Raw genomic sequence first — 25,330 nt, 5'->3', positions numbered from 1 at the left:
TCCTGTCACTCTCCGGGCTCCGCCCCGCGAGCTCAGTTCTCAGGAAGGGCTGTTTTCCTGCCGGCAACAGTATTTGACGGTTAGATGCCGTCAGAGGAATGACTGAGGACGAGGCATCTACGTTTAGAAGGTAGGATACGCAGAAGGAGGAGAGCTGGGAAAGCTTGAGAAGGTGTTTTCTTTGAAGGATTCCTCGGGCTTTGGGGACTGGAAGTGAAGTGGGTGTGGAACTGGGGGAGAGGAAGGAGCACACGGAGCCAGTCCCAGGGGACCCTTTGCACCTAAGCCCTTCTGAGATTTCCAGGGTTCTGTCATAATTCACACATTATTTCTTCAAGGCGTCTCTGTTTATCAGGCTCCTCTGGTCGTGTGGGGAAAATGAAACTGAAAGCAGGACTCTCCTTTCGCAGGGTTTTTGTTGAGCTGTTTTTATTTTCTACTCTGATGTTTTACTCGGAGTTCTTTTATTATTGTTATTATTATTATTCCCTGGAGCAGGAAATGGCAACCCAGTACTCTTGCCTGGAAAATTCCACGGACAGAGAAGCCTGGTGGGCTAAAGGCCGTGGAGTCTTACTACTATCTTTTTTTTTTTTTTGCATTTCCTCATAAGTTAGTCCAAGGTGTGGTGTTCTTAAATGATTGTATTACTTTGAAATTAGCAGTTGAAGGAAGCGCCTGAAATAAATAAAGGAGCAGAGAAGAAAAGAAGTTTGAACAAACCCTGAATCCTCCAGGTTTCTTTGAGCTTCTTTCTTTCCTTGATCTTTTCCAGCCCACCTCACATTCATTGTCGATAAAGTTGTTTACACAAACATTTGATCCAAAGAGTTCAGCTGGGTGACTGTGCTTCCGCTGCACATTTGGTTAGCTCTCTGAGGATAGAGGCTTTGAGACTGTCAGGCAGGTGGGACTGCTGAAAAATGGTTGCTTTGTGATTTTTGTAGCAGAAGCAGTTATAAACATTCAGGTAAGTTTGCTGCCCTCTGCTGTCTGAATTGTATCTAAATTGCTCAGATCTGATGGAGGGCTGCTGCTGCTAAGTCACTTCAGTCGTGTCCGACTCTTAGAGACCCCGACCCCATGGACTGCAGCTTACCAGGCTCCTCTGTCCATGGGATTTTCCAGGCAAGAGTACTGGAGTGGGGTGCCATTGCCTTCTCCGCTGATGGAGGGCAGTTGGACTAAATTGACCCCTCATAGGTTCCCTATTTGTGTAGCATGTAAAGCACTGGGTGGGAAGAACAGGGTGTGTTAAAGTTTTTTTTTTTTTTCTTTTTTTCATAAAGTGATGTAATTAGCTCTACCATTTATTGAAGGCCTAATATTTTACCTTCTCCCTGCTTCAATGCACTTTATATGGGGGACTGTATTTTTTGTCCTCCCTATTTGAGGAAACAAAAAATTCAGACTCAATAATCTAAGGTTACACAATTAGGAAGAGTCTAGAGTTACACAGTGGCAACCCACTCCAGTACTCTTGCCTGGAAAATCCCATGGGCGGAGGAGCCTGGTAGGCTGCAGTCCGTGGGGTCGCTAAGAGTCAGACATGACTGAGCGACTTCACTTTTCACTTTCATGCATTGGAGAAGGAAATGGCAACCCACTTCAGTGTTCTTGCCTGGAGAATCCCAGGGATGGGGGAGACTGGTGGGCTGCCGTCTATGGGGTCGCACAGAGTTGGACACGACTGAAACGACGCAGCAGCAGCAGAGTTACACAACCAGGGGCCAAACTTAGATCTTGCAGAGGTGGGAGTTCGAGTTCTTTCCCACCTCTGGGATCTAATGCCAGATGACTTGAGTTGGAGCTGATGTAATAATAATAGAAATAAAGTGCACAATAAATGTTATGCTCTGAATCATCTCCAAACCCACCCCTTCCCCACCCCCAGTCCATGGAAAAATTGTCTTCCACAAAACTGGTCCCTGGTGCCCAAAAGTTTGGGGACTTCTGCTTACTCTACACTACTTTGAATAGGAGTGCATACTTTTGCACTTGCAAAGAGCCAGGAATGGACTGAGCATGCTTAAATGCAGATTGATGAAAAACACATATTTTCTTATTAAACAAGGGTTCTGGTTTTTTAAAGAGGCCATTTATTTCTAATAAGAGCGTGTTTATATGGCATTGGAAAAAAATGTATTAATATAGGTTGAGAATCTTAAAAACAATCATAGCCTTTGGTCATTCAGTTCTTTGAAATCAATTGAAAGAAATCTATTATAAGATCTATCATAAGAAAACAAGATCAGTTCAGTTCAGTTCAGTCACTCGGTTGTGTCTGACTCTTTGCAACCCCATGAATCGCAGCACTCCAGGCCTCCCTGTCCATCACCATCTCCTGGAGTTCACTCAAACTCACGGCCAAAGTACTGGAGTTTTAGCTTTAGCATCATTCCTTCCAAAGAACACGCAGGGCTGATCTCCTTTAGAATGAACTGGTTGGATCTCCTTGCAGTCCAAGGGACTCTCAAGAGTCTTCTCCAACACCGCAGTTCAAAAGCATCAATTCTTTGGTGCTCAGCTTTCTTCACAGTCCAACTCTCGCATCTATACAGGACCACTGGAAAAACCATAGCCTTGACTCAACAGACCTTTGTTGGCAAAGTAATGTCTCTGATTTTGAATATGCTCTCTAGGTTGGTCATAACTTTTCTTCCAAGGAGTAAGAGTCTTTTAATTTCATAACAAGATAAAATAAGCTAAATTTGCTGCAACATTATTTAGAATTGTGAAAAAAAAATCGAATTTTGAAACTCTTGTTTAAAAGTTACTTTAAAAATCTGCTCAGTAGTAGGGAACTGAAACACCTCTCTGATGTCTATTGCAGACATTAAAATATTTTAAAATACTTTATAATAACATAGGACATTATTTATAATTAAGGTGTTAAAAGAAAGGAAGCCAAATACAAAGTTACAGATCATGAGTCCAACTATTTTTAAAAATAATGTATAGACTATACTAAAATATTAACTATGCCTGTTTCTAAGCAGTGGGAGAATAGAGTAATACTTTCCTTGTTTACAATTTACATATATTTATGTTGTTGTTGCTGTTCAGTTGCTAAGTTGTGGCTGACTTTTTGTGACACCCTGGACTGCAGCACAGCAGGCTCCTCTGTCCTTCATTGTCTCCCGGAGCTTGCTCAAATTCATGTCCATTGAGTCGGTGATGCTGTCTAATCATCTCATCCTCTGTTGCCCCCTTCTCCTCCTGCCCTCAATCTTTCCCAACATCAGGGTCTTTCCCAATGAGTCGGCTCTTCACATCAGGTGGCCAAAGTATTGGAGCTTCAGCTTCAGCATCAGTCCTTCCAATGAATATTCAGGACTGAACCCCATGAACAGTATGAAAAGATATATATTTATAATATTCTATAATAAAAATTTCTATAATAGATGTATTTTGAAAACATTGCTAGTAAAGTTAATTTCTCTAATTCAAATGTTTTCTCACTCTTGTAACACTACAAATTACCTCTCTCATCTCCAGGTGAAAAGTCAGAAGACTGCAAGCGTATTGTGCCTCTTCATACTGGTGGTCTGTAGCCAGACAATTCCTATTTCCCCTGACAGGAGTTTCTAACAGTTCAATGTCTCTTTGATCAAATCCCAAGAAGATAAGTTTTCATTTTCTCAAAGAGAAGGCAAGAAAATTGTAACCAGTGGTATATACCATCATGGAGACTGAGAGCCATAACAACCCTCAGGAAAGACCCACACCCTCTAGTAATGGGAAGGCTTCAATGGGAGACAATCATTCGTTGATTAAAGCTGTTAGAGATGAAGACATTGAGTCAGTCCAGCAATTGCTAGAAAGAGGGGCTGATGTCAATTTCCAGGAAGAATGGGGCTGGTCACCTTTGCATAATGCAGTACAAGTTGACAGAGAGGACATTGTGGAACTTCTGCTTAGTCATGGTGCTGAGCCTTGTCTGCGGAAGAAGAATGGGGCCACTCCCTTCATCATTGCTGGGATTGTGGGAAACGTGAAGTTGCTCAAACTATTACTTCCTAAAGTAACAGATGTCAATGAGTGTGATGTTAATGGCTTCACAGCTTTCATGGAAGCTGCTGTGTATGGCAAAGTCGAAGCCTTAAGGTTCCTGTATAACAACGGAGCAGAGGTGAATTTGCACAGAAAGACAATAGAGGATCAAGAGAGGGTCAAGAAAGGAGGGGCCACTGCTCTCATGGATGCTGCTAGAAGAGGGCATGTAGATGTCGTAGAGATCCTCCTTCATGAGATGGGGGCAGATGTCAATGCTCGGGACAATAGGGGCAGAAATGCTTTAATCTATGCTCTTCTGAACTCTGATGATGAGAAGGTGAAAGCCATTACTCGCCTTCTGCTGGACTATAAGGTTGATGTCAATGTGAGGGGGGAAGGAAGGAAGACGCCGCTGATCTTGGCAGTGGAAAAGAAGAACCTGGATCTGGTGCAGATGCTTCTGGAACAAACAGCTATAGAGATTAATGACACAGACAGTGAGGGTAAAACAGCACTGCTGCTTGCTGTCGAGCTCAAGCTGAAGGAAATTGCCCAGTTGCTGTGTCGCAAAGGAGCCAGCACAAAATGCGGGGACCTCGTCGCAATAGCGAAGCGCAATTATGACTCTGACCTTGCAAAGTTCCTTCGCCAGCATGGAGCTGTAGAAGACGTTTGCCCTCCTGCTAAAGCCTGGAAGCCTCAGAGCTCACGTTGGGGGGAGGCCCTGAAACATCTTCACAGGATATACCGCCCTATGATAGGCAAACTCAAGATCTTTATTGATGAAGAATATAAAATCGCTGACACTTCCCAAGGGGGCATCTACCTGGGGTTATATGAGGAACAAGAGGTAGCTGTGAAGCGGTTCCCTAAAGGCAGCACACGGGGACAAAATGAAGTCTCTTGTTTGCAGAGCAACCGAGCCAATGGTCACGTGGTGACGTTCTATGGCAGTGAGAGCGACAGGACCTGTCTGTATGTGTGCCTTGCCCTGTGTGAGCACACGCTGGAGAAGCACTTGGACGACCGCAAAGGAGAGGCTGTGCAAAACAAGGAAGATGAATTTGCCCGCAACATCCTCTCATCTCTGTTTAAGGCTGTTGAGGAACTACACCGGTCTGGATACACTCATCAGGATCTGCAACCGCAGAACATCTTAATAGGTGAGTCCCCAGTCTTCTCCAGAAATGTAGGGTCTTTATTTATCAGAGGAACAGCTTTTCATGGCAGAATAGGAAAGAACTAGAGTCAGTGTGAGTTGTTCAATTTGAGGATGAATGTAGCAAATCCACAGATACAGTGCAGTTTCTCCTGCTACCAGGTAGAACCTGTATTATTCCGTGTGGAGGTGAAGGAAGCTCATGGAATACCAGGCTAAGCTTATGCTGCCCTTAGCAAATACAAATATGAATGTAGGTCTTGGATGGAGCCAACTCCAAGTTTGAATTCTTAGAATAGTCTGCAAGTAAGAGAATCTAGAAAGTGCGTTCCTTCAGACAAGGTGGCAGCTAACAGTGAATGTTGTGTGTGTGCTCAGTTACTGTGAAACTTAACGGCAAAACTGAGGTCAAACTTGGGATCCAGGATAAGATGTGACACAAATGAAACACACCGCAAGCAGGCTGAACAAGTCAGTGTGCGCTCTTGTAAACCAAGACCATACACTAAAGCAACATTCAAGGAAACAAGCATAGCTGAGTATAAAGTCCCAGGAGACAAGGTAGTGCAGTAGTAAGAGCCTCGGCTTGGGCTTCCCTGGTGGTCCAGTGGTTGAGAACCTGCCTGCCAATGCAGGGACACATGTTCGATCCCTGGTCCAGGAAGATTCCACATGTCGCCAGGCAATTACGCCCATGCGCCACAACTACTGAAGCCCTTACTCTAGAGCCTGTACTCCACAGCAGGGGAAGTCACCGAAACGAGAAGCCCGTGAACCGAAACTAGGGAGTAACTGCTGCTGTCCACAGCTAGAGAAAGCCATCTTGCAGCAATGAAGACCCAATGCAGCCAAACATAAATAATAATTTAGAAAGATCCTCAGCTTCAGCCAGGTTTAGGGAGCCTTGCAGCCTAGTCCCACCACTTTGTAGTTTTGTAACCTCAAGCAAGTTGCTTAATTCTGTGAGTGTTGGTTTCCTCCCTTGGGACTGATAATACCTCCTTCATAAGGTTGTTACAAAGTCTAAGTGCCGTGTGTCAAATGGACAAGTCACCTGTACATGGTACGTGCCCAACAAAGGCCAGGTACTTGTCTAGAGGGCTAAAGCGGAAGTGGATACCTAACCTACAGACATGCACTAGTTTAACTTTGGTGTAAGGGACCAGGGCAAAAAGAAGGTGTGGGCATTTAGAGGCAGAGAGCAGTATATAAGGTACTGGAAGACAGAAATGGGTACACATAAGATCTGGCTGTAGTTTGAGGACACGTGCTCATGCCATTCCTTCCTGGTTTTAAGCAGCTTTGCTGGGGAGATGGACAAGGGCCAGAAGTATGTACAGCTCTACCTGGTGAGAAAGAGTCTTTGAGGTTCATTCAGGGGTGAGGACCTTCCCAATTCTACATGCCGATCTTGATGTGAAAGGGTCACACATCACATTCTAAAGAAAAATAGTCTCTGACTACCTATTCTTCAAATTTTCTAGCACCATTTCTTCCACTCCTAAGCGTGAACAATAAAGAATCGATTATATTTCTGCATCAAGGTGGTGAACCTAGCACATACTGCAGACTCTTCCCTGTATTAAATTCTTCAAATGATGGGAAAAGATTTTTAAGTGAATTTGTAATTAAAATCAACATTAAAAAAAGAATTCTTAGAGGACAAAATCCTTGAGGAATCATGGAGAGGCTAAACATAGATAGGATGGGATTGAAGAATAGCATAGGAGCCCAGGACAAAGTCAGAAAGCCACAGAAAAGCATTCCTCATGAAAGTGGGAAGAGTACAGAACAGCACCACTCAAAAGCGATGGAAGCCAGAAATGAAGGAACCAAGGATCAGAGAGCAGGCAGATCGCTACCTCAGTAGAAATTAGGAAGATCAAACCCTGGGCTTCCCCTCTCCCCTAGGGACCAAGCATCTATGACAGGCCTTTCTGCCTGCAGACAGGGGGACTGCTTGAGACATTGAGTCACTGATGATTTTAAGAGAAAGACTCAAATGTGTTCCTTTATATGGCTGGGAAATGTTCCATCTATTACATATATATGTACCACAACTTCTTTATCCATTCATCTGTCGGTGGACATTAGGTTGCTTCCATGTCCAAGCTATTGTAAATAGTGCTGTGATGAACTTTGGGGTATATGTGTCTTTTTCAGTTATTGTTTCCTCAGGGTATGTGTCCTGTAGTGGGATTACTGGGTTATATGGTAGTTTTATTCCTAGTTTTTAAAGGAATCTCCATACTGTTCTCCATTGTTTGTGTATCAATTTACATTCCCACCAACAGTGCAAGAGGATTCCCTTTCCTCACACGCTCTTCAGCATTTATTGCTTAAAGTGGGGGGTGGGGGGGGGGTGGCAGGGAGAGGGTGGGACGAATTGAGAGAGTAGCACATAACATTACCATGAATAAAATAGATAGCTAATGGGAAGTTTCTGTATAACACAGGGAGCTCAACACAGTGCTCTGTGACAAGCTAGAGGGGCAGATGAAGTAAGACTCAAGAGGAAGGGATATAGGTATACTTATGACTGATTCACATTGTTTTATGGCAGAAGCCAACACAATAGTGTAAAGCAATTATCTTCCAATTAATAATAAATTTAAAAAAACTCATAAGAATTCAGAAAAAAAGAGAGAAACAAAGAGCTGTTATATACACAGGATATCTGCCAAAGCAACTATTAAATGGCATGGCCCACTTACCCCAGAGCTTCACTGAGAAAAAAGCAAAGCAGAAGATCTGACAGTGCTCTCATCCCTCCTCTGTGTTGGATGGCATTAACAGAAGCAACTCAGGATGTCAGGGAGTCTCAACTGCAATGTAAAACATACAGTCAAAAATCACCTAAGAGTTGCTGGTAGACTTCCCTGGTGGTTCTAGTGGTTGGGACTCCCTGCTTCCAATGCAGGGGCCATGGGTTCCATTCCTGGTTGGGGAACTAAAATCCCACATGCCACACGATGTGGCAAAAAAAAAAAAAAAAGTTATAAGAGTTGCTGATACTGAAAGGTTGTTGCTGAACCACAAAAGATGCCAGGATTCTTGGCCTCCGGAGGAGAAGAATTCAATCCGGGGCCAGTGACAAGGCTTGATCACTCAGAGCTTTTGTGTAATAAAGCTTTATTAAAGTATAAGAGATAGAGAAAGCTTCTGACATAGACATCAGCAGGGGGCAGAAGGAGTGCCCCCCTGCTAGTCTTTAGGCGGATGTTATATAGCTACTGGCATTCTGCTAATTAGAGAAAGGAAATGTCTCAAAACTCAGAGACTGGCACCAGGCCCCTCACCCACAACACACATTTTGAGATAACATTGGCATTAGGCGAGTCATCCCGGGTTATAAAACGATTGACATGAATCTTGAAGAAAGGCAGGTTTCCAAGTAAATATAGAGTTTCATTAACATAGATTAGGAGAATAATGTATGAGTAAAACATACTGGTTTGTCAAGTGGGTTCTGAGTCTGAGGCAGAACCTACTTGAAGACAGAGTCCAGGATAAATACATGGTTCATTAACATAGCTTAAAACAAATATTTCCATAAGAAAAATGCATTGGTTAGCTAACGGTTTGAGAAAAGTTAAGTTCAGAAACGCTGGGCTGGATGAAGCACAAGCTGGAATCAAGATTGCCGGGAGAAATATCAATAACCTCAGACATGCAGATGACACCACCCTTATGGCAGAAAGTGAAGAAGAACTAAAGAGCCTCTTGATGAAAGTGAAAGAGCAGAGTGAAAAAGTGGGCTTAAAGCTCAACATTCAGAAAACTAAGATCACGGCATCCAGTCCCATCACTTCATAGCAAATAGATGGGGAAACAGTGGAAACAGTGGCTGACTTTATTTTTGGGGCTCCAAAATCACTGCAGGTGGTGACTGCAGCCATGAAATGAAAAGACACTTGCTCCTTGGAAGAAAAGTTACGACCAACCTAGACAGCATATTAAAAAGCAGAGACATTACTTTGCCAACAAAGATCCATCTAGTCAAGGCTATGGTTTTTCCAGTGGTCATGTATGGATGTGAGAGTTGGACTATAAAGAAAGCTGAGTGCTGAAGAATTGATGCTTTTGAACTATGGTGTTGGAGAAGACTCTTGAAAATCCCTTGGACTGCATGGAGATCCAATCAGTCCATCCTAAAGGAAATCAGTCCTGAATATTCATTAGATGGACTGATGCTGAAGCTGAAACTCCAATACTTTGGCCACCTGATGTGAAAAACTGACTCATCTGAAAAGTCCCTGATGCTGGGAAAGATTGAAGGTGGGAGGAGAAGGGGACGACAGAGGATGAGATGGTTGGATGGCATCACTGGCTTAATGGACATGAGTTTGAGTAAACTCTGGGAGTCGGTGATGGACAGGCCTGGTGTGCTGCAGTCCATGGGGTCTCAAAGAGTCAGACACGACTGAGCGACTGAACTGAACTGAACTGAACTGAACTTCAGGTGGAGCTAGGTGTCATCACAGCAACACAGAATTTTAAGAGAAACCTCTTTTTAAATTTGTATAGAGAAGGGGAGGAGAAAGCAATGGCACCCCATTCCAGTACTCTTGCCTGGAAAATCCCATGGACGGAGGAGCCTGGTGGGCTGCAGTCCATAGGGAGCTAAGAGTGGGATACGACTGAGCGCCTTCACTTTCACTTTTATGCATTGGAGAAGGAAATGGCAACCCACTCCAGTGTTCTTGCCTGGAGAACCCCAGGGACGGGGGAGCCTGGTGGGCTGCCGTCTATGGGGTCCCACAGAGTTGGCCACGGCTGAAGTGACTTAGCAGCAGCAGCAGCAGCAGAGAAGGGGAAAAAAAATCTTAACATTTGTAGTTTGTTTCCTCCTGCCACTTAAGAGAGAAAAAGAGCCTTGATGGGCTACAATCTGTGGGATCACAAAGAGTCAGACAGGACTGAGTGACTAACACTTTCACTTTTCATGGGAAAAAAAATCAAATGCTAGAAGAGATGTGAAGTGTTCATTAAACGCTTTCAAATTTCTGTAGCAGAAAACACCAAGTGGCTTAAATAAGTGAAGGGAATTATTGAAATAATTGAAAACAGTCTGTGATTTATGATGTGCACCCCGTCTGCTCCTTAATCTCCATGCATTCCTATCTGGAATTCTGTCTTCCCTTTCTTCCCCATTCCACTCACCTATCCAATTTCTACTGATCTTTTCTCTCTAGGCATCTCTTCCTTTTTTTTTTTGGCCTCACCCTGAGGCTTGTGGGATCTGAACCCATGCCCCTTACACTGGAAGCGTGGGGTCTTAACCACTGGGTCTCCAGGAAATTCCCTAGGCATCTCTTCCTTAATGAAAACTTCCCCCTCTCTATGCAGCCATGTAGTTCTTCTCATGGTACACTTTTAGGGCATCCTGAACTTTTGGCTAGCATTTTCAAAACTGCAATTAATGTTTAGCCATGTATTTATCCCTTTACTATCGGTCTCATTGCCCAGAGACTCTAAACTCTGTAGAGCAAGGACTGTGTTCTCCTTCCTCGCCATCATTTTTTCTCTCGTAAGACATTTGTTGAACAATTTGATGGGTTCATTTTTGTTAGACTCTGGATTTCCCTACAATGCTGAGGTCCAAATTCATAATGAAAGGGCTCTGAGTACACAGTTGCACTGGCTGGTATCTGCGGTTACCCAGCCTTCCTTCTCAGACTCCTTTAAGCCACCTATTTGAGGACAAATCACCTTTCACTCTGTTCCCCACCTCTCTTATCCCTGTTTCTGAGAACTCAGTGGCTTCCTTCAAGGGAGGAAGATGCTGAAGGGGGGAGGGAGGCAACGACTCATTAGAAGCACGTGGTTGACTCATGGTCACAGATAGCGAGTGGGCTTGATTTGGTGGAATGCTACGCTAAGGTGGTGCTGGATTTGGACCCTTCGGCTCTAAGGTCCAGTTGTTCTTCAGCTATAGGACGTAACCTTAACTCTGGCCAGCAGCTTCTTTACAAGTCTGTGCTCTTTGACCCCAGGAATTGCATGAAGGGGGAGCTGGCTATACTTATCCTCTTGCTTCCCCAACCCGTGGCTTGGGATGTGTAAAATGTAAATCTTGCTCTTGGCAGATACCAGTAGGTCAAAGAACGCAGTGCACATGACTGTTTTGAAAAGTAAACAAGGCAGATATGAGCTCATCATTGTCTTCCTCAGTGATGATGGATTGTACATTGAGTTACAGATTTATGTAAATTAATTCTAACATGGGGATTGAGGATTTTCTTTTTTAAAAATGTATTTATATATTTTTTAATTGAAGGATAATTGCTTTACAGTATTGTGTTTGTTTCTGCCAAACGTCAACAAGAATCAGCCACAGTATACATGTCCCTTCCCTTTTGAACCTCCCACCCACCTCCCACCCTCTAGGTTGTTACAGAGCCCCAGTTTGAGTTCCCTGAGTCATACAGCAAATTCCCATTGGCTATCTATTTTACATATGGTAATGTAAGTTTCCATGTTACCCTCTCCATACATCCCGCCCAAGAATAAGCAATTTCAATGCATATCCACAAACTCTCCTTTAGATTCCAAGAATGGTGCTTGCCTGGCAGATTTTGATAAAAGCGTCAAGGGGACTGGAGATCCACAGGAAATCAAGAGAGATCTAGAGGTAATTTCTAGAAACAGTTTTCTTTTCCATCTCTCTACTTCCTTATTCGTTCATTATCTTACTTCCTGTGGCTGATTAAAGGACGTTCCTATTTTGCCTAGGAAAGAAAGAAGTTTCAAGGCATTTCCCTGGTATGATGGCCCTCACTCCCTTGCAGACAACAGCATGTCTCTGGGTGGGTGTGGAGTTGGTCCTTGCTGTGGCCGTTTCTGTGTCTCTTTGCATGTCTCTTTACCCTCACAGGCTAAATAGCAAATACATTGAGCATGCCACATTTCTTGAAGAATTACCTCCAGGAGATTTCTCCAGAATAATTCCACAATTCCTGTAGGAGGTATTTGCTGCCTGAAGACAAAGTAAATGAGATTTCTTTTCCCACTCTATTCAAATGCATGTGCTAAACTCCTAGGAGGGCCAGATACTAAGGCCCTCTGAAGCACATGGGAATGATGGGATTGATCCCCAGCTCAAAAGAGACTATACTTGGCCCCACAGGTTAAGATCCTAAATAACTGTTTCCCCAGAGAGGAGACAAAGCAGGAGACATATAGCCTCTGTAGACCACAGCTCCTGGATAGACTCTGAGCCGTTAGGGCAGCTGGCCCCTGGAGTTCTCCAGGGTGCTGAACTTCCAACCCAATTGGTAAGAGTTCTCCATCCATGCCTGGCCTTTCTGGCTCAGTGGCTCCAGATTTGAGCTCCTTCCCTGACTGGTGTCCTTCTTAATGCAGAAGTTCCTGTGCTGGTCTCCTCCCTAGTCTTTCTTCCCTGCTGTGTCCTGACTCCTGGGGTGTTCACTGTGTTCTTCTGGACCTGGTCTGGCTCTTTAATGTCCTGCCTGACACAGGCCCAACCCAAAGTCCCTGTTCCTAGCCAGACTCTGAGCAACCAACCCCCTCCCCTTGTTTAAAACCCTCTCCCTTTCCCTGGTTTATCTAAAAATTCTATCTGTACTTTGAGGTCTAGCTCAAATTCCTCTTCCTCTACACAGTCTGCTCTGACAGCTCTGGCCTGGGATTATCTTTTGCTCCTTATAAACCTAAACTACACTTTCTTGAAGAGTTATCCATGCCCAAGCCCATACCCAACCTGTGGGCTCCTTGAGATTCTACCCATTTTCCATTTGCTCATAGCCTGTGCCCCACCCTCCAAAGTTCCCCAAATAGAGTGCTAATTCCTAAGCACTTTTGACTTGATTTATGGGCTTCCCTGGTGGCTTAGATAGTAAAGAATCTTCCTACAATGCAGGAGACCTGGGTTTGATCCCTGGGTGGGGAAGATCCCCTGGAGAAGGGAATGGCAACCCACTCCAGTATTCTTTCCTGGAGAATCCCATGGACAGAGGAGCCTGGTGGGCTACAGTGCATGGGGTTGCAAAGAGTCAGAAATGACTGAATGACTTTCATTTACTCATGGCTTCTGTGCAGGCCCTGGGACTGCTGGTCCTGTATGTGGTAAAAAAGGGAAACGATTCTTTTGAGATGTTGAAGAATCTAAGAACTGAAGAGTTGATTGAGCGTTCTCCAGATAAGGAAACTCGGGACCTCATTCAGCATCTGTTAGTCCCTGGGGACAATGTGAAGGGCCATCTGAGTGGCCTGCTGGCTCATCCCTTCTTTTGGAGTTGGGAGAGGTAAGGAAAACAGTGTATATTACAGGCCTCTAGGATGGAGATGGTGAGTGTATTAGTCAGGGCTCTTTATATTGGGTTGGCCAAAGAGTTCATTTGAGTTTTTCCATAAGATGTTACTATAGAAGAACCGCAAAGAACTTTTCAACCAACCTGATATATATACAAAATAAGGAAATGCCTCATGCAATACTGGGGCTGAGAAGTTCCACCATCTGCCCTCTTCAAGCTGGTGACCCAGGAAAGTCAGTTGTATAATTTAGTCTGAATTCAAAAGCATAGGAACCAGGAGAGCTAAAGATGCAGATTCCAGTAAAGGTCTGAGGGCCTGAGAACTTGGAGAACTGAGAGCAGGAGTAGAACCATGTCCCAGCCAAAGTGATCAGCAGGGAGGGGGCAAATTTCCCCTTTCATTCTGTTCAGGCCACCCATAGATTGGATGATGCCTACTTGCACTGGGAAGGGCTGTCTGCTTCACTGGTTCAAATGCTAATCTCCTCTGGAAACATCCTCACAGACACACCCAGAGTAATATTTAATCTAAGTGCTGTGTGTGTGGTTGGTGAAATTAACAGATGAAATTAACCATCACGGTGAGGTGGGCAGGAGTCAGACTGGGAATTAGCAGACCCAGGCTTTTCTCTCAGCTTGGAATTTCCTGGGAGGACGTCATCAGAAGAGTGACTTAACTTCTCTGGATCTGATTTTCTCCATTGAAGAATAGAAAAATGATTTGGGCAAAAAGAGACAGCAAGTGCTCTCCTAATGTGCAGATTGTTTAGAGACATGCTTTTACTACTCTTATCAAATGCCAAAATCTAATAGTTTCCTCCTTTTGGGAAAAGTGGGAAGGATGGAATGATCATGATCATTCTGTCATTCTCAGCCGCTACCGGACCCTCCGGGATGTGGGAAACGAATCTGACATCAAAACACGAAATACTAATGGCAAGATCCTCCAGCTTCTGCAACCTGAAACATCTGAACTTCCAAGTTTTGCCCAGTGGACAATTGAGGTATGAACAACTCCTATGGTCTGGGAGTTATTCCAGGGATAAGAATCTGTGTCATGTGTTATGTTGGTTTTCCTAACTTTTTTATACTATGAGCCTGGTTCAATCAAGGGGTAAGAGGGGTTTTCCTTGCCTTCTTCCCATCCCAGACCCCCTCAGCTCTTCTGGGTCTCTGCTGTAGGCGAGGTTCTCCTGAGATATTTATCTAGGCTCCTCTTTAGGATGGACTTGTCACAGCCCACAAGCCTTTTCCTTTTCTGTGACTCTTTCTCTCAAGCCTTATTTTCTGAGTGAGGTCTGACTAATAATTCTATTTCCACTGTGACACGAGCAGCTGATTAAATAGAGTTTAGTCCAAGGGAGGTACTCCCACAGGGGCATTTCCATCCAGGGAGCCTGGCTGCCTCTGATGCCAGTGAACAGCCCAGCATTGAGCATCCACACACCCATACCTGCTTTCTGGATGAGAAAACAGAGAAACAAAAAACAATCATCTTTCAAATTCCTTCTCTTCCAGAGAAGGTCCGCCCAACTTGAACTCAATATAGTGGAACATGGGCTTCCCAGGTGGCACTAATAGTAAAGAACCCGCTTGCCAATGCAGGAGACACAAGGGACGTGGGTTTGATCCCTGGGTTGGGAAGATCCTCTGAAGGAAGGCATGGCAACCCACTTCAATATTCTTGCCTGGAGAATCCCACGGACAGAGGAGCCTGGTGGGCTACAGTCCATAGGGTCGTACAGAGTCAGACATGACTGAAGCAACTTAGCACACAGGTACTTATGGTGGAGCATAGTAATTAATCACTCATTCAGTCTAATTGGCACCATTAGAACTTTCACTACTATTAGTTAGAAGACATCTGTCAAATACAAGTATGTGTTAGGACCACGCGAGGTCATGGATATACAAAGCAGAATATAGCATCCAAGTGGGGCTGAGAGACCTACAGAAGGGATGGCTGTGGGATACATGCTGGGTACCCCTGAGACATAAGCAGAGCATTATGGGAAAATCCATAACTCTCGTCTTTGAGTGGGACCAACATCTTTCATATCTTGGGCCTGATGTAGGGCTCTGCTTCTCCCATACCTCCTTGTTTCTGGGTCTCGTTTTGCTTTCCTTCCCTTGTCTGCCTCTAGATCACAGGTCACACTCATAATTGCTGGCTTAATCTGTCTTTCTCGCTGCCCAGTAAGTTCTGCAAGGAACTGATGGTACCACCCAGGCAGCCTTCTAGTCACCAGTTACTCTTCCTAAGGGACCCTCTGGCTTCATGGTTGTTGCATCTTATTCTCTTACTCCAAACTATTTCTAAATATCAGAACTATCTACAAAGAGTGTGAGCACAAATAGCCAGTGGGAATTTGCTGTATGATGCAGGGAGCTCAAACCAGGTGCTCTGTGACAACCTAAAGGGGTCGGAAGGGGTGGAGATGGGAGGGAGGTTCAAGAAGGAGGGGACATATGTATATACTTATGGCTGATTCATGTTGCTATATGGCAGAAACTAACACAATATTATAAAGCAATCATCCTCCAATTAAAAATTTAAAAAATAAATGAAAAAAAAAGTGAGAGCACAAAGAAGAAGGCATTACTGATATGAGAGCAGCTGCCCTGGGACACCTAGGGACAAGGAGAAACATGTAACCTTTGGAAGCATAACTACAAACAAAACAAAGAACAGCCACACTCACTACGGCAATGGCTGCAAGGCCTGGTCTCAGTCAGGACAACCCTCCTTAAAGAGGCGATGTAATCAGATTTGAATTTGGAAAGGTGGCCGCAGGATAGCAGTACTGTATAGTATAATGAGCCAATTTCCTTATGTAGTAGCCAACGATTTCCTAAACCGTGTTTTACTGTAGTTAATTTCTATGAAAATAATTCTCTTGGAAAATAGATACACAAATTTAAAGTTATTTATGGTCCCACATCCAAATACAACCACAATTAGCACTATGGTGCACCGTGTTTACTTCCATTCTTTTCTATTAATTTGCTTTATTAATTAGTGGTAATTTTGACCTATATTCAAATTTGTATTCTGCCTTTTTGTATTAACATTCTATCAGATTTATTTTGTATTGTTACCACATTTTTGTGTAAATTTTTTTTTTTAGGTTGACAAATCTGTGATGAAAAAAATGAATGCATTTTATAAAAAAGGGAATACCTATCAGAACACTGTAGGTGACCTGCTGAAGTTCATCCGGAATGTGGGAGAGCACATTAATGAACAAAAGAATATAGAGTAAGAACTGTTTTCACTCTTATAAGTCATATATGAGATGAGAATAATTTAAAAATTCCGGTTCTGAGTTCACATCTGCTATTGGATGGAAAGAAGAAAACTTATTTGATGAAGGGAAAGTCATTCCTCCCTTCTGTTTGGAAAAGGCCCACCTCGAGGGTCTTATAGTCGATGATGGACGTTCCCATCAGGCTCTTGTCTTCCTTTTCCGTTTTTGTTGAGCCTGCTTCTAATGAGAAGGGACACAGGAGACTGGGTGGCTGCGTAAAACAAATGTACATTGTGAGTGTAGCCCCATGTTAATTCACTTAGCTTTTGCTTCCCAAAACCTCAGTTGCAGACTCACCCAAAGTCTGCAGTTTTCAGGGCTCTTTTGGATTTCAGCATTGTAGATAAGAGATTGTAGAACTGTATTATCTCCATTTTATGGATAATAAAACTGAGGTGCAAAAAAACTTAAGTTGCCGAAATTTACTGTTAGATGAACAGTCAGGAGATGGATCTTGCTCTGTCAGAAAGTCTTTATTTATTCTGCTATAGACACCAGGGGAGCAAAAAAAATCTCCAGGGCCATCTGCTGTAAAAGGGAGGATGCAGAGTTTGGGGCAGGCGTATCAAAATATTTCTGTTTCATTTCAGGATGAAGTCAAAAATTGGAGAACCTTCCCAGTATTTTCAGGAGAAATTTCCAGATCTGGTCATGTATGTCTATAAAAGACTACAGAACACAGAATATGCAAAGCATTTTCCAAAAAATCTCAACCTGAACAAAGCCGACGTGTGATGGAATTGGTGGTGGTGAGCAGGCTGGCCAGCCCTAGTGCCTTTTGAATTCAGGGAGGTACAGTTTTGCTGTGCGAGTCACAACTCTCTGGGCCTCTTGATTTTTTTTTTATTTTTTGGCCATGCCATGCAGCACGTGGGATCTTGTTTCCCCCATCAGGGACTGAACCTGGGCCCTCTGCAATGGAAGTGTGGAGTCCCAGCCGCTGGACCACCAGCGAATTCCCTGGGCCTCTTGACTAACCTGGTTGCTTGTGAGTGATGAATTGGATAGCCGATGTGTCAGTTCCTGGCGCAGTGCTCAACATTCTCCACATTCACGACAACAAAAAGCGTATGCTCAAAATACTTTGGTCCTTAGTAAAGCTTAGTGGCAGGAGCTGAGAGGGCATCCTGCTGAGATGGCATCCTCTTGCCAATTGCACCGAAGGAGTGAGTTCCTGGACCCCTAATGCTTTATTTTTACATCAATTATCTCATGTAATTCTTCCAACGACCTTGCAAGATAGGATTAATGTCCCCATTTAGGAACTGAAGAGCCCGACAGACTCAGGGAGGTTGAACAACTGGACGCAGCTTATACAGCCTGCACAGAGTGCCGTATAAACAGACGCGGAGCTATTGTTAACTCTCACTCGGTCACCTTAGAACTCAATGACTAGCTCAGAGCTCTTCTGCATGAGACCCAAAAAGAATAGGTCAAAGGGACTCTAAGTGGTTCATTTGTTCCATTCATTCATTCATTAATATTTGTTGAGCACTAACTAGTATGTCTAAGCACCAATTATATGAGCCGCGTCCCTTCTAGAATCACCTGTGCTGGTTTCCTATGACCTAAGGTACTATTTTTGAACTGTTGACAATCTTGCCCTTCAGAGGTTATTTGGCAGTTGAAATGGCTTTCTGAGCAGAGGGTAGGGGGTGGTACTGGTGTTCTAATAGAGGTCAGGGATGCTGCTGAATGCTCTATGATATACGCAGGACAGCACCCCGCAAACAGAATGATCCAGCCTAAAATATCAGTGGCTTGAGGATGAGAAACTCTGCCTTAAGAGGCTGTGACACCTCTGAGCTGGCTGGGAGCCCAGGACTGTGGAGTGTGTGGCCCACCTCACAAAGGAGTGACCAGAGTTTGATGTCTTGCTTTAGGATCTGTAATGAGACAGCACCAGAGTCACCTCCTCAGGAAGTCCCCTGAAGCCCCTCACTTTCCACACCCGAGTCTGAGTGTCCTATCTGCTCCCTAGCACCCATAGCCACCCCAGAGCATGCTTCTCTCCACCCAGAGCATGGTTCTTCCTCTCTGGAATCTAAGCTCCTTAGGGCCCATGATATATTGATGTGTGTTATTACAGCCCAGCAAAATGTCTGCCACATGGCAATGATCAATAATTATTCATTGAAAAATGAATGATCCATCTTATAGATGAGTAATATTTGTAGATGACATTTTGATGGTGTTTTACACCTGCATATTTTATCTTTTAGTTTTAAAAATAATCCTGTAAGCTAAGTGTTATGATCCTTATTTCACAGATGAGGAAACTAAGGTTAGAGACAGATTGATTTACTCAATGCATAGGAAATGTGACTATCTCGATCTGAAAGGACTTTCTGGCATGAAGTCTGATTTCTTTCCATTTATCCTCACTGGCCTGACGTGCTGCGGTTCATAGGGTCACAAAGAGTTGGACACGACTGAGCGACTGAACTGAACTGAATCCTCACTGTGGTGGTGAAGATGAAGCTTTGTAATGAAAGGAGCTGGGGAAGAACATGCCTCTTAGGTTCTTTTTAAAAAAGGAGGTGGGGACTTCCCTGGTGGTCCAGTGGTTAAGAACTGCCTGCCAATGCTGGGAACAGGGGTTTGATCCCTGGGCCAGGAAGATTCCGCAAGCCGAGGGGCAGCTAAGCCCCTTGTTGTTGTGTGCCACAGCTACTGAGCCTGTGCTCCAAAGCCCATGCCATAACTAGAGAAAGCCCACAGCACTGACGATCCAGCACGGCCATGAATAAACAGATAAATAAAAATTTTAAAATACATACATAAAAAGAAGGTGGTCTCTGTATAGCTCAGGGACCTCTACGCAGTGCTCTGTGGTGATCTAAATGGGAAGGAAATCCAAGGAAGAGGGGGTGTATACATATAGCTGACCACTTTGCTGTATAGTAGAAACTAACACAACACTGTAAGGCAACTGTATGCCAATAAAAAGAAATAAAAAATAAAAAGGAGATGGTATCGACTTCCCTGGTTGTCCAGTGGTTAAAACTCTGTGCTTCCAATGCAGCGGGCACAGGTTTGATCCCTGGTCAGGGAACTAACTGGCACCTCAAGCAGAGGTTCCAGTTACACAGAGATGAGGGGAGCTTGCCTGCCTAGAATGCACTAAACAACTGTGCATGCCTCATGGCACAGCCAATGGATAAATTAAAAAATATTAAAAGGAGATGGTCTAAAACAGGTGTTATGGAATGAAATTAACAAGTGCTGAAAGAAACTTAAGACTTCTCTTTAAGGTTTCAGGAGCAGTAGTTTTAAGCTTTCAAAGTAAGATTTGATTTTCTGATTTGTAGTGAGTACCTAGATATGACAATCAAATGTCCATTAGTAAAATTCAGTAAAACTTTGAATTATCTGAATATCTGATTTTCTTTTCTTTTTTTGGGGGGGGTGCCATTGCCTTTTATTTTATTTATTTATTTATTTATTTTTGTTCAGGATGGGGAACACATGTATACCTGTGGCGGATTCATTTTGAAAAAAAAAAAATCTGAAAAAAAAAATATCTGATTATCTGAGTGACATTTCCACTTTAGAGAGTGGTGATATCTATAGTAGGAAATGCTCAATGATTAACTCCTGGGTAAATTTTAAGAAAGGCATTCTGCTCTTTAGTAATGGGAAAAGGAACCTAATTTTAGCTCCCCATTAATCTGAGACACCCTGGGTGTCCTTGTAGAAAAAGATCTGATCATTTTTCTCCCTGCTTTAATTCTCTAAGGGTTTCTGTGCATATGCTACAAATATTTCTGATTCAGTTGCTATTATCACAAACATTTAATTGAGCTTGTAGTTCATGTTAGGTACTGTGTTAGGCACCGTGATTCTGTGCATGGATTTGTCAAGCAGAGGTGCCAGTTACACAGAGATGAGGGGAGCTTGCCTGCCTAGAATGCACTAAACAAGCAACATAAGAGAGAAAATTATGTTAAGAATAATCATTACCACTTCTTGAGCACCCACTGCCTTCTAGAGCCGAATACTTTTACATATGACATCCCGAAACACACATGACATTGCCATAAGATGCAATTATTCCCATTTTATAGAAGATACAACTAATGCCCAGAAAGGATTGCTAAGTATGGGTAGTAAGTGGAAGAGCCAAGGTGCAAACCCAGTTCTGCAAGTCCATAGAGTGTGGTTTTTCTGGACAGCCAAAGATGGCTTTTCATCATCCTTTTCATCATCTAGTCCTCAGCTACAGGAGTTCAGGTAGGCTGGGTGGTCACTATGTGGATGTGTCTCGGGGCTTTTCATCCATTCCTTCATTAAGCCTAGGAGGTCAGAATTACCCATGACCTGCAGAGCAACCAAATCCAGTGGTCCTTCTCTGTCTTCATTAAGCTTATACCACAGCTGATTCAGGTAACTGTTCTCTTGCCCATGCCTCTGTCTTCTTTAGCATCCTCACATCACACTCACCTGCTCTCCTTCCCCACTGGCTGTTCCTCCACACTGTCCTTTGCCAGCTAGCTCCTCCTCTGCTCAAACGCTAAACACTGAGTATCCCCCAAATTAATCCTCAAGCAAGTCACTCTTTTCTCTTTCCCCGTAGTGTTCTTTTCAAGAGCCGTGACTCGTATCATCATAAACAGGCAGATGATATCCATGTTCTGAAATTTATGCACCTAGTTGCCTACAAATTATCCGTCTTTTGCTTCTTTTTTCCCCGCGCCCCCACATCCAGTCTATTAACAAATCCAGTAGATTCTCGCACCAAAATAAATTCTAAATCTGTTCACAGCCATTTGTGTCTGCTGTGCTCTGACCATCATCATTTCTTGTTGGACTGAAACATGAGCCTTGAAATTGGCTACTGTGCTTTCGTGCTCATCCTCCAATAATCTTTTATCCACAAAGTGATCTTGAAAAAACATGGGTCACATCAGGTCACTTCCCTGAGGAAAATCCTTCAGTGACTTTCCATGGCAGTTAGGATAAAACCCAACTGTTGCCACCATATGCAGGGCCTTATGTGAGCGGACGGCATCTATATTATTGTGCCCATTGCTTTGCTGTCTTACCTGGCAGGCTCAACTCCTCCCATACTGGCCTTGTCTCTGTTCTTCGAGAATGCCGAGACCTTTGCCTCCTGGAGGTTGTGGCTCTTGTTCACCCCTCTGCCTGGAATTTGTATCTAGTTCCTTTTCATCATTTAGTTCTCAGCTACAGTGTCTGTACTTTGATGGGCCTTCCCCTATCCAAAGTTGTTCCTAACTGTCATTATTTTTGAGGACACCATAGCACTATCTGAATTTTATATGAGATTATAAAATTTTTTTCACATAAAAAAAAACCTTTCTTCTTCATGATGATGAGAACATAAGCTCCGTGATAGCAGTAATGCTGTCATATTCACCATTATATTCCATCTCTGACACTTAGTACAGTGCCTGGAACAAAGCAAATTTTGATATATTTTTATTGAATGGAGAAGTAAATGCTTCTATGAGTGTAATATGTCACCATTAAGTTAGAATTATCTCATTATAAGCCTTTCTTTAATATATAAACATCTAGAAGGTCGAGATTTTTTTCTTGTTCATTGTGTTTGGCACTGAATAGGTGGTTTGGTAAAATTCATTGTTTGGCTGATCCTTTCGCCCCTGGGGGCTCTGTCATGTTAATATGGGTCTCTCAATGAATGCTGAGGGCCTGAAAAATACACAATTGAAAAGTGTGACAGCAGGTGTCGTGTGGGAGGCAGTGAAGGACATTAGGACGCTTTCTGGTGTCTCTCAAATTATTTCAAGACATTTGCCTGTAAGAGAAGCAGACGTCAGGTCCCTAACTTCCCCTGGCCTGTGGAATAACCAAGTGGTGATAGAGTCAGGCCCATGGAATTGACTGTCTGTCGTCCCTCCCACCAGCCCAGGTTCCTCTGAAGTTTGTTTGCAGATGAAACTTTCTTTGGTATTAGCTTGCACACACTTAAGGCAACAACTCTACCCCATGTGCTGTATTCAGAAGTAGGTGGCGTTTATGCCTGTTTCCCTGGAGCCTGGTACAGTGTCTGACATGTTATAGGTGCATAGGAGATGCTTCTTAAATTCACTATAATTGATTTTTGAAGGGTCCCTCCTGCAGCATGGGAAACTGGTAAGTCATGGGGCTCACTCCAAGGGCAGCTTCTTCTCATTGCCCACTCGCCTCCACTTTACGACAGTGGGGTTTCAAGATGCTTTGGATAAAGTGCAGCAGAACCTTCCTCCAGAGGAAATGTTGGGAAACCCAACTTTCCCTTTGGGCTCTCAGGGTTGCCAACATGGCCAGCGCAGTGCCTGACATATAGGAGGCACTTAATATCAGTTGCTGCTATTGTTAATCACCTAGCTCATGACAGGCTTGCAGCAAATCTTTTATGCTCCTTCTCTCTTCTCCTATTGCAGGAAATAGAAATATCAAGAGGGAAAAGTGTCACAATGTCTCATTTCTTCCACAGTGTTTTTCACCGGAGTCATGCTTTAATTGCTTTATGGACTGTTTGCTTAGCTTAAGAAAGGCTGATAACAAATAGAAGTGAGTGGAATAAAACAGGGGGATTGGATTTTCAGAGGCTCTAGAGAAACATTAACAGGATTAGACATTAATAATACTTATTGTTTTTAAAGATTAGTATGTGCCTATCACTATGTTTATCCCTAATAGAAGCCTATGAAAGCTTAACACAAGAATCCTAAAGTGATTTCGTGTTTCCAGGAAGGATGAACTCCAGTAGGGAGAACTATCAATGCAGAGACTTTCATTCTCTTTCTCTCCTGAAAATTCTCTCCTCTTCTGGAGTATTAGGTAGGATTCTGTTTTTGTGATTTTGTAAAATTGAGATAATCAAGTAGGATTTTACTTAGTAGCTCTTTTAATAAAGCTCAAATGAAAGTGACTGAAGTATGGTATTTCTTTCATGATAAAGCCTCAGTGGTCAGAAATCCAGGAAGGAGGTGATTATGCCCCATGAGTCATGGCGAGAACAGTGTTTTGCTATCTTCAGTGATTAACGAACAAGAAACACTACAGTGAACAAACCAAGATCTCTGTCCTCACAGAGAATTAGAGAGGTGGAAGATGGAATTAAGCATTAATATAGGTATGGGGTCACTAAGAGTCGGACACGACTGAGCAACTTCACTTTCACTTTTCACTTCCATCCATTGGAAAAGGAAATGGCAACCCACTCCAGTGTTCTTGCCCGGAGAATCCCAGGAACGGGGGTAACCCCAGTGGGCTGCCGTCCATGGGGTCGCACAGAGTCAGACACGACTGAAGCGACTTAGCAGCAGCAGCAGCAGCATAGGTATAGAGGGACTTCCCTGGTGGTCCAGTGGTTAAGACTCTGAACTCTCTATACAGAGTTTGATCCCTGGTTAGGGAACTAGATCTTGCATGTTACAACTAAGATTCAGTACCGTCAAATAAATAAAACAATAAAATGCAAAAAATGATATGGCACACTAAAAGGTGATAATGACCAGGGATGAAAGTGTGGTAGATTAAGAGGTTGGAAATTAGAAAAAGTGAAATTAAAATAGAGTGACCAGAAGAAAAAGCCCTCTGTACTCATTCTCATTATTATCTTCTTCTCTTCTTTGGGCTTCCTGTTGGCTCAGCTGCGATGTATCTGCCTGCAATGTGGGAGACCCCGGTTCGATCCCTGGGTTGGGAAGATCCGCTGGAGAAGGGATAGGCTACCCACTACAGTATTCTTGGGCTTCCCTGGTGGTTCATCTGGTAAAGAGCCCACCTGCAATGTGGGAGACCTGGGTTTGATTCCTGGGTTGGGAAAAACCCCTGGAGAAGGGAATGGCTACCCACTCCAGTATTCTGGCCTGGGGAATTCCATGGACTGTATGGTCCATGGGGTTGCAAAGAGTTGGACACAACTGAGTGACTTTCACTCACTCACTTTTCTTCTCTAGCAATAAACTATATATGGCACGTATCATTAGTTCTTGAAACTAGCTCTGTTAGAATCATTTGGGGCCCGTCCTAGACTAATTAAGTCAGAACCTTGGTGGGGCCCAGGCTTAAGCTTTTCAAAAAAAAAAAAAAGATATCTGGAAACTTCAGGCTTCTTTCTGATCCAACACATAAGGAGCTTAGAAATCATCCCTCTGTTCTCACGGTAAGTAAAAAGTTGAACTGAAGAATCAACTCCTCTTTGATCTGTCAGAGAAATGAAGTCACAGGACAAATGACTACTCCCCAAGTGAGAGAGATGAATACAGAGAATCCTAACTTCCAGAGCAGAAACCCACCTCGGCAAGAACCAGTAACAGGATAGTAAAACTTAAGTTGTCACGTCAGTTCAGTTCAGTCACTCAGTCGTGTCTGACTCTTTGTGACCCCATGGACCGCAACACGCCAGGTCTCCCTGTCCATCACCAACTCCTGGAGTTTACCCAAACTCATGTCCGTTGAGTCAGTGATGCCATCCAACCATCATCCTCTGTCATCCCCTTCTCCTCCTGCCCTCAATCTTTCCCAGCATCAGGGTCTTTTCAAATGAGTCAGCCCTTCACATCAGGTGGCCAAAGTATTGGAGTTACAGCTTCAACATCAGTCCTTCCAATGAA

The 25,330-nt window shown here is 43.5% G+C and overlaps 1 protein-coding gene across 1 annotated transcript; it reads left to right on the top strand.

Moving 5' to 3' along the window:
* Nucleotides 1-23,640, top strand: RNASEL (ribonuclease L). The gene is made up of 7 exons (XM_019976864.2): nt 1-130; nt 3,499-5,159; nt 11,704-11,789; nt 13,217-13,422; nt 14,306-14,435; nt 16,560-16,690; nt 17,330-23,640. Exons 2-7 carry the CDS (start codon nt 3,686-3,688, stop codon nt 17,472-17,474), a joined length of 2,172 nt encoding a protein of 723 aa, XP_019832423.2. The 5' UTR covers nt 1-130; nt 3,499-3,685; the 3' UTR covers nt 17,475-23,640.
* The last annotated feature ends 1,690 nt before the right edge of the window (nt 23,641-25,330 follow it).

Source organism: Bos indicus, chromosome 16 (assembly GCF_029378745.1).
Source record: "Bos indicus isolate NIAB-ARS_2022 breed Sahiwal x Tharparkar chromosome 16, NIAB-ARS_B.indTharparkar_mat_pri_1.0, whole genome shotgun sequence".
Taxonomy (NCBI): domain Eukaryota; kingdom Metazoa; phylum Chordata; class Mammalia; order Artiodactyla; family Bovidae; genus Bos; species Bos indicus.
The sequence above is the reverse complement of the archived record's forward strand: the minus strand, read 5'-3'. Positions and strand labels throughout refer to the sequence as shown.